The sequence below is a fragment of the Phaethon lepturus genome, unplaced genomic scaffold (assembly GCF_000687285.1).
Source record: "Phaethon lepturus isolate BGI_N335 unplaced genomic scaffold, ASM68728v1 scaffold34404, whole genome shotgun sequence".
NCBI classification, from domain to species: domain Eukaryota; kingdom Metazoa; phylum Chordata; class Aves; order Phaethontiformes; family Phaethontidae; genus Phaethon; species Phaethon lepturus.
In genome coordinates, this window is record NW_010537994.1 from 54,257 (window position 1) to 62,313 (window position 8,057).

At 45.6% G+C, this 8,057-nt stretch overlaps 1 protein-coding gene across 1 annotated transcript; it reads right to left on the reverse strand.

The window, feature by feature from the left end:
• Positions 1–599: 599 nt before the first annotated feature.
• Positions 600–2,399, reverse strand: LOC104620426 (sodium/calcium exchanger 3). Its single transcript, XM_010286635.1, has one exon. The coding sequence runs from the start codon at positions 2,384–2,386 to the stop codon at positions 617–619; it is 1,770 nt and encodes a 589-aa protein (XP_010284937.1). The 5' UTR covers positions 2,387–2,399; the 3' UTR covers positions 600–616.
• Between the last annotated feature and the right edge of the window lie 5,658 nt (positions 2,400–8,057).

Here is an 8,057-nt window from a genome sequence, read left to right on the forward strand (position 1 = left end):
TATGGGTGGACCATAGGGACATAAAGGTTGGAAGGATTTCACAAGTCCAGCAGAACAGCTTGCAGCTGTGCCTATGCTGTGAATTAGCTGCCACAGAGACCTGCAAGTTGCACAGGCAGCCTAGGGAAACGGGTATGATGTGTTGCTCCTGTGAAAATAAAGCCCCGTGTCTACTGAGCAGCTCTTGCTTGCCTGGGAATAACTGTTGTAATCTCTTCATCTAGGGATTGCAACACACTCCTGTGAGCTCTACGTTTGTTGTTCAAAAAGAGGCTTTCCCATATTTGCCCAGCCAGGTAAAAGCTTGCCCTTTTTCTTCTCTCTCTACCTAAACTCTCCATTAACCCTTAGCTTTAGCACAGGACCTCAGAGAATGATATATTTTCCTCCTATCCTCCCTCCCCCAGTATTTCTAAGCCTCACTTCCCAAGAGGGAATGGACAAGAGCTTTGAGCTCTTAAATCCTGCTGTCGGTTCTTGCCTGAAAGAGGTAAGTAGGGAAACTGAAGGAAAGCTGAAGAAAGGAGCCTGTCCCTTGTCAGCGTTCACCTGTAATGGACGCAAAATGTGGGGTTATCACCAAAACTAGACCCAGGAACAGAAACGAAGAGGGTACTTACACAGTTTCATCATTCTTGAACTCCAACTCCCCATAAGTGTCTTCAAAGTCTTCTCCACCTCCTTTCGCTGTCCCTTCTACTGTCCTAAATGGCACTATGACTGTACCCCGAGCACCTGATGTCCTTAGGACTTTGACTTCCATCACACCAATGCTCTCACTGACATGTATAACATCACACTCAAATGTGAAGATGCCAGCATGGTCATCATCCAATATAGTCACTGTGGCCACACAAGGAGAAGCCAATATGGCCTTTGGGTATGGGGAGTTATTGAGCTCTGGAGGTTCCTCACCCTCCACCACACGGAGGTTACTGAGCCGCACAAAGAAATGCTCATCTTCCTCAAAGATGTCATCATCAATAATTCCCACAGAGAATTCCTTCTGGGTCTCCCCTGATTTCAAGACAACAGTCCCCTCTGTGAACTCATAGTCAGCACCAGCATTGGCAGAGCCATCCTCTGTTTTATAGTCCACATAGATGGTCTTGGACATGTCCCCTCCTTTCCGCACCACTGTCAGGAGAACAGCGCCACAGTTCTCAAGACACTGGTAAGAGCACGGGTCAAAATAAATTTTGGAGATGAATTCCTCAGGTTCATCTGGCCGTACCTCATGCAAGCTAGTGCTCTTCTTGGCTTGCTCAGCTGCATGCTTCTTCAGAATATTGCCAGCTCCTGTCATCATTCTGGTAGCTTGAATGCGATAAAAGGCTCTGCTCTTTTGCTGATGAGACAAGGCATAGTAGTTAGCCATCTCTACCAGCTGGTCCAAGTCCTTTTCTGGGTGCTTTTGCTTCAGGTCCTTAAGGATTCGGATCATCTCTTTGCGAGATTCATCTACCTCCTTCCCTTCCACAGTCACTAAGTTTCCATCCAGAAAGTGGGAGTTCATCATCTTGCCATCCATCTCAATCCCCTTAGGGTGATCACCTTCTGATTCTATGATAATGCCCCTGTGCTTGTCAGTACGGTACTTTTTGTGCATGTACTTATAGAAAAGCAGACGTCTGTCTGCTATCCAAGCCAGAAGGACACAAAGGGGAAAGAAGAAAAGTGTGAGCAGACCTTCCCAGACCTGGACCACACCTGGAGAGAAGACAGCAAGGATCATGTACAACCAGATGTAAGCAAAGATGCTCCATGCAGCTGTGACAAAGAAAACCCTCAGGTGTTTTATCTTTCTGGTTTCCCCATCAGGGATCACATAGACACAGATGGCAATGATGATAAACATATTGAAAGCAGCACTGCCAACAATTGTAGATGGCCCCAGGTCTCCAGCTATGAATCCATGCCCACAGACTTCTATCAGAGACAGAAGGATCTCAGGAGCAGAGGAGCCCAGAGCCATGAGGGTCAAGTTGGAAACGGTTTCATTCCAAATACGAATGGTGGTTGTTGTGGTCTCTCCATTGGGTTTCTTAATCGTGATTTCTTTTTCTTGCGATGTAATGACCTCTATAGATGCCATGAAACGATCTGCAATGATGGAGACTCCAAGGAACATGTAGATCAGTGCTACAAAGTATACGATAACACGGGCAATTTTGTCCCCAAGGGATGGGTTTTCTGGGTACCATATTGGCAGGATAACACCTTCCTTGCAGTCAAAAGATCCTGAACACGAGCTGTTTTGTACTGAACTGGTTGAGTCTCCCGTCAGGCCAGCATCCACCTGCAAACCATGCAAAAACAGCACAAAAGTAACCAGCCCAAAATGGAGGAAGGCTGAGGTGACAGGCTGCAAGCTTAACCACGCCATACACAAGATGCAACTTCCACTGTGTCGATCCAAAAAGGCCGAGAACCTGAAACAAACAAAACAGAGAGGGGGGAGGGAAGCATGAGAGAAAAGGAAGATGCAACATTTACCCAAACGCACTTCAGTACCTCACCACTGAAGAGTACTGGTAGAGATGAAGGGGTTGTCTCTCTGTCACTCTGAAGAGGTATTTAGCAGGGACTCTAACAAACTGCAGCATTTACATGCCCAGCAGATGAAGATCAATTGCTAGAAAAGTAACTCAGAGGAGAAGTGTACATATATAATAGCACACTCTTGACCTACAACATGTGCAACAGGAGTACTGAGTGCTCAGCTGCCACTCACCTAATGATGCCATGGTGTTCCCCAGCACACAGCACTCTTGCAACTCAGTGCAAGAAACCAAATCTACAGGCTTCCCTGTCTCACCACTCAGGAAATAAGACAAGTCAAGGAATCATAGGGACACAAGAATCACCATTAAAGGCCAGTGAGCAATCTCCAAATGAAGTCCATTTGTTGGACTTCAGTTATGAATTATGGAGTACCTTTGTGGCCAAACCATCCCCACAGCCAGGCCCTCCTAACAGGCTGCTGAGTTTCCAGAAGGGTCCTAGGGCTCCCCTAAGCTTCTGAGGCAGAGGGCCTCCACGTTAGGAGGTAAAGATGTCAGCCCAGAAATAGGGCAGAGGATTCATGTGCTCAGCAAAGCACCAAAGGCCATTTTTCACCAGCCTTTCCATTGTGATTTGGACAACCACATTTTACATCCATAATCCTGCTTTTAAATGATCACAGAAACCTACAAAATCACCACAGTTAGAAAAATCTGTGCTCATGAACCCAGAAGATAGAGCAAAATCCATGTATCCACCAACATTCCCTTTGCATCCCTAAGAAATTGATATATTTTCAAATACCCTCTAAAACGAAACTAATCTCTAACCTAAAATACCATACAAAAACAAAGGAGCTGATCGATGTATCACTTAGATTTGGCATATCACTGCCCAATAATGCCTTCTATCACTTATGAACTACATCGCTGTAGGGCTTGCACCACTTAAAATTGGATTCTGAACCCTTCACATTGTCATGGATCACACTATTCTCCTTCTTTTATAACAGGCCACTGGAAGAATTTGCTCTCAGACTTAGCTGACAAATCACATTTGTGAGTCCAGACACAGCCAAGTATCTCACAGGAAACATCAAACTTAATAGCAGCATTATCTACAGTACTTGAAAGGTTCAAGAGCCTTAACTCCCAGTAACTTTCATTGAGGTTTGTACTGCCAAATCAGTAGGGCTGGGATTCATTTCCCCCACCGTAACTATCTAAATCTTGGGCAGTAAGTTAAATGAAGTCACTTAGGCTCCCTTCGTAGTCAGATGAAAGAGACGGTCGCTTCCAGAGGACAATCCTTCCTGTCCCGCCTTGTTCTGACCCAAAAGATGTATTTAAGACACACAGCCCCAGAAGGGATTTTGTCCCTTCTTATCTCTCTCCATGGTCTACAGAGGGTGCCCACACAGCCAATTTAGAGCGGATGCCTAACCTTCAGATGATGGCAGTTTGAAGAGATAAACTGAACGCTTGAGGAGGCACCTTCCCTCTCCCTTGCACTGTAAATATTGCAGGCAACATTTTAATGTTATCAGCATTAACAAATGCATCTCAAATGGCTATTTTATCATCATGTTGTGTCACTCGCCTCTTTCCAAAAGCGGGTGCAATCTTCCCGGTATCAACAAAAACGTTTTCAACTTTCAGATAAAAATCTATAAAGCCAAGCAAAACAGGAAGGAAAGCGTGAACAAGGACTGCAAATGAACAAAACTGCTCCTGACAAAGCACAGCAGAGGGGAGAGAATTGATTATGCAGTACCAGGATCACAAATCCATATCTGACACCCTTGATATGAAAAACCAATACACTTCTTCATGCTACCTGGACTAATTTAGAAGAGACAGATTCTCCCACATTAGCCTACTTATCTTCTCTCTCCAGTGCCCACTTATCTGCCTGTCTATGCCAGCCCCGGTGCCCGACTGAGCCCCCGGGGATCAGAGGGACCTGCTAGCCAGCTCCAGTCCCAGCCCCAGCCTTTGAAGTCTCCTTAAAATGCCTCGCTGCCTGCTTAGCTCAGGGTGACAAGGGGAGACTGAGCAACCCAGCACATGCAACCTGGGTTCGGTTTGATACTCCCATTGCATCTTTCCTCCCACTTCGCATGGTATTTTACCAGCTCTCTGGCTTGCAGGATGTTGGGAAATCCCTGAGAAAGGGCCAGTGAACATGTGCAGAGGGACTACGAGCAGCAAGACCAAGATGTCTGGGCTCCAAGGTAGATGTGTGCATGTGCACAGTAAAGATGACACGTTCCAGGTGCCTCTGACTCAAGGTGCACACAGAGACCACCAACTGCAGAAGCACAGCAGCTCCAAAAACACCCTGGGCACATCAGATCATCCCCTTCTGTACTGCAATTGCTGGCAGGCATCCACCAACCTCTTGACGCTTCCAGCTCCCAGCTCCTACTTAACTGTACAGCAGCCAGTCGGTGCTGTGTCTTCCAAGATCAGCCATGTAGAAATGGCTGACAGAAAGACAAGAGTAATTTCAAAAACATCTACGTGACTCAAGAACCTAAATTTGGTTTAAAAAATGACCTAAGAGTCTAAGTATCACTTAAATTCAGAGCCTTGTCTAGGAATAGTACAATGACTAAACTGCCCTCTGAAATAAATCAGTGCTACCACCAACCTCTCCCTCTGTGGGACAACCACCTTCTGTAATTAACACTATCTGTCTACCTCCTGTAATGCTGTGATGGTTTCTATTGCTAGCCATTCCTCAATAGACTCCAGGACCTTGCCAGTCCTTAAATTTTTAATTTGATTTTAAGCAGAGAGTAATTTTATTATTATTCCTCAAAGTAATCGTATATTATTTCAAAAACAACCTCTAGCAGGGTAGCCTCTGTTCAGACCTCCAAACTCAGGCTACAGATTGTAGACTAAAAACTCAGAATTCGGGAATACTTTTTTTCACTGGTTTTCACATGCTTTGACAAACATTTTAATGTTAAGTGGAGGTCGCAATCATTTTCTAAAATGATACAGTAATGACCTGATCCAGCAATTCTTTGACACAGACAAAACTCACCAGTGGGATCAACAGGAACTTTGCCCACAGACACACTGTCTAGTAAGATCTTAATATGTGTTCATTAACATGAAAAGCATTAACCTAATCAATCTGACAGTGAAGCATTCTTACTGTCACCCCCCTTTAGGAACTGGTGCAAAAGTACTTTACAACATAGAATAAAACTACTAAATTTTAAAACGGCTGTTAATAAAACATTGAGGTAACAGTTTTAACATTCAGATGACAGAGGACAGAAGAGAAGGAGAACTCAGAAGAACTCACTCTGTAGCTCTAGGTCAGCAAGGTTGCTTATACCAAGGCACAAGTTTGCCCTTGGAGATCTCTACTAAACTCAGTCCAGAAATCACTGGAAGGGATCTACGTAGCTCTGGCATATCCAGAGTGAAGTAGACACGTCCTCTATCCCTCCTCTGAGTAGCAGCACTGATCTCAGCAGGGCTAACTGTGACAAGAGCCACCCTTCAGCGTGGATCCTGCTCCGAGGATCGAGCCTCCAGGCGGGCTGGCAGCACAGTCCTGAGTCACCACTAGGCACCCAGGAGGCGTCACGGTGTCACTCCTCCGACACCAGTGCAACAAAACACATCCACACCTGGCGCAGAAAGGTGTCATTCCAGCAACATCACTCATTCCAGCAACGTCACTGCCCTGGCCCTGCGGGATGCAAACAACAGGAGGGTGCAGCAACAGTGAAAAGTCAGCTGGTATGGGGTGATCTTCGGCTTTATCCCATCAGGATCATGATTTCCGCTACCTCTTTGCTATCAGACATCATCTTCTCCCACAGGTCTCTGCCCTACTACTCCTTTCACATTGAATACATGCAAATAAGGGCAGTGGTACGGAGTGAAGTGGCCCCTATCTGGTAGGATAAGTTCGAAGCATACAATCAGTGCAAAAGACAGACAAAAAGCTGAAAGCATCCATGCAACAGGATGAGCTAGTGTTCAATAGCAACACTCTGGGAAGATGCAAAACAGTTATTTTAGCAGGGGGAACTCCTTCTTCTGCAAGAGTTGACAATGGCCACGTGATCCACAAATCCATAAATAGAACCCGTAAATAAAAAGATCAGTTCTTGAAATACTGCTGGAGACAGTCCAGAAAGTAGCATGGACCATGCTTGTCTCAATTAAACCTGCAATAGAAAATGACTTTTAGACAACTATCAAGCTCTTTACGTCTTTTATAATAGCTGAGTTTCAGAGGGGTGATGGTTTGTCTGCTCTGGACCTATAGAGAGGTAGGAAGCTGGGACAGCTCTACTGATCCCTCATAATTCAGCTTTTTCTGTACAGCTGCTCACATGACTCTAATGGCAAGGATGCTTTCAAAAGGAAGCATTCACAACAAGAAATCAAATCAAGAGGCAGGATAACACAGTAACGGCTGCTAGCATGTAACCTCCACATACCAAGTTCCCAAGATGACCGCTCAGTAAACACAAAACCAACAGCAAACCTCTAAGTCCCTATTCATTTCTTATTTAGGTAAAATTCCCCTTAAACCTTCGTAAAAACTAGAACCTTTGGATCTGTCCTGCAAATAAGATTAGGTTGTCTGGCACCTCCCTCTCCTTCCCCTCTCCCTCCCACACCCCAAATAAATCAGACACACGGAGTACATCTGTGGCCATATATCCTTTCTCCCCCGACTCTAGACTGGCCAGGAAAGGCTGCTGATTAGATCTGAGCGTGGGGTGAGCCCCGTTCTGGCATGGGCGCTGCTCTCGGGCCAGATGGAGACATCTCAAGATAAAGGGTTTTGTCTACTCGACAAGCATCTGTCCCGAACAGAGTGGATACAGTGCTACTATTAGTGTCATTTTATAGCCCCGCTCCAAAGCTGGAGGAGACAGAAATAAAGTTCAGCTTAATAACAAGACCTCACATTCCTCAGCTCCAAAACACATAAAAGCTTTTTGATTGAGCCCACATTGTTTTTTATAAGCACCAGCTAAAATTGAAATTATAGCCTTTCTGCCAAAGAACACAGATAACTGAGTTTTAACAGGAGAGGTATTATACCTAATTCACACTCCTCCTTCCCCCAAAATAAAAGCATAACAAAGTATTTAAACAAAACAAAGCATCAAGACGTCCTCTGTTAAGAAAAAAAGGAGGGTAATTGTCATAGGCGACTCCCTTCTGAGGGGTACAGAGGGCCCAATATGTCGACCAGACCCAACTCACAGGGAAGTCCGCTGCCTCCCCGGAGCCCGGGTGAGAGACGTCACCAGGAAACTCCCTGGTCTGGTTCGGCCCACTGATTACTACCCACTGTTGGTCATGCAGGTTGGCAACGATGAGGTTGCACTAAGAAGCCCAAAGGCAGTCAAAAAGGACTTGCGAGCACTGGGGCGACTGGTTGATGGAGCGGGAGCACAGGCAGTGTTTTCATCAATCCCTTCAGTGACGGGGAAGAACGCTGAAAGGAACAGGAAAGCACATCTGACCAACATGTGGCTCGGGGGCTGGTGCCGTCGTCAGAAT

What these genes read in the sequence shown, in the direction of transcription:
- LOC104620426 (XM_010286635.1), bottom strand. Translation starts at nt 2,386, where the DNA reads ATGGCGTGGTTAAGCTTGCAGCCTGTCACCTCAGCCTTCCTCCATTTT.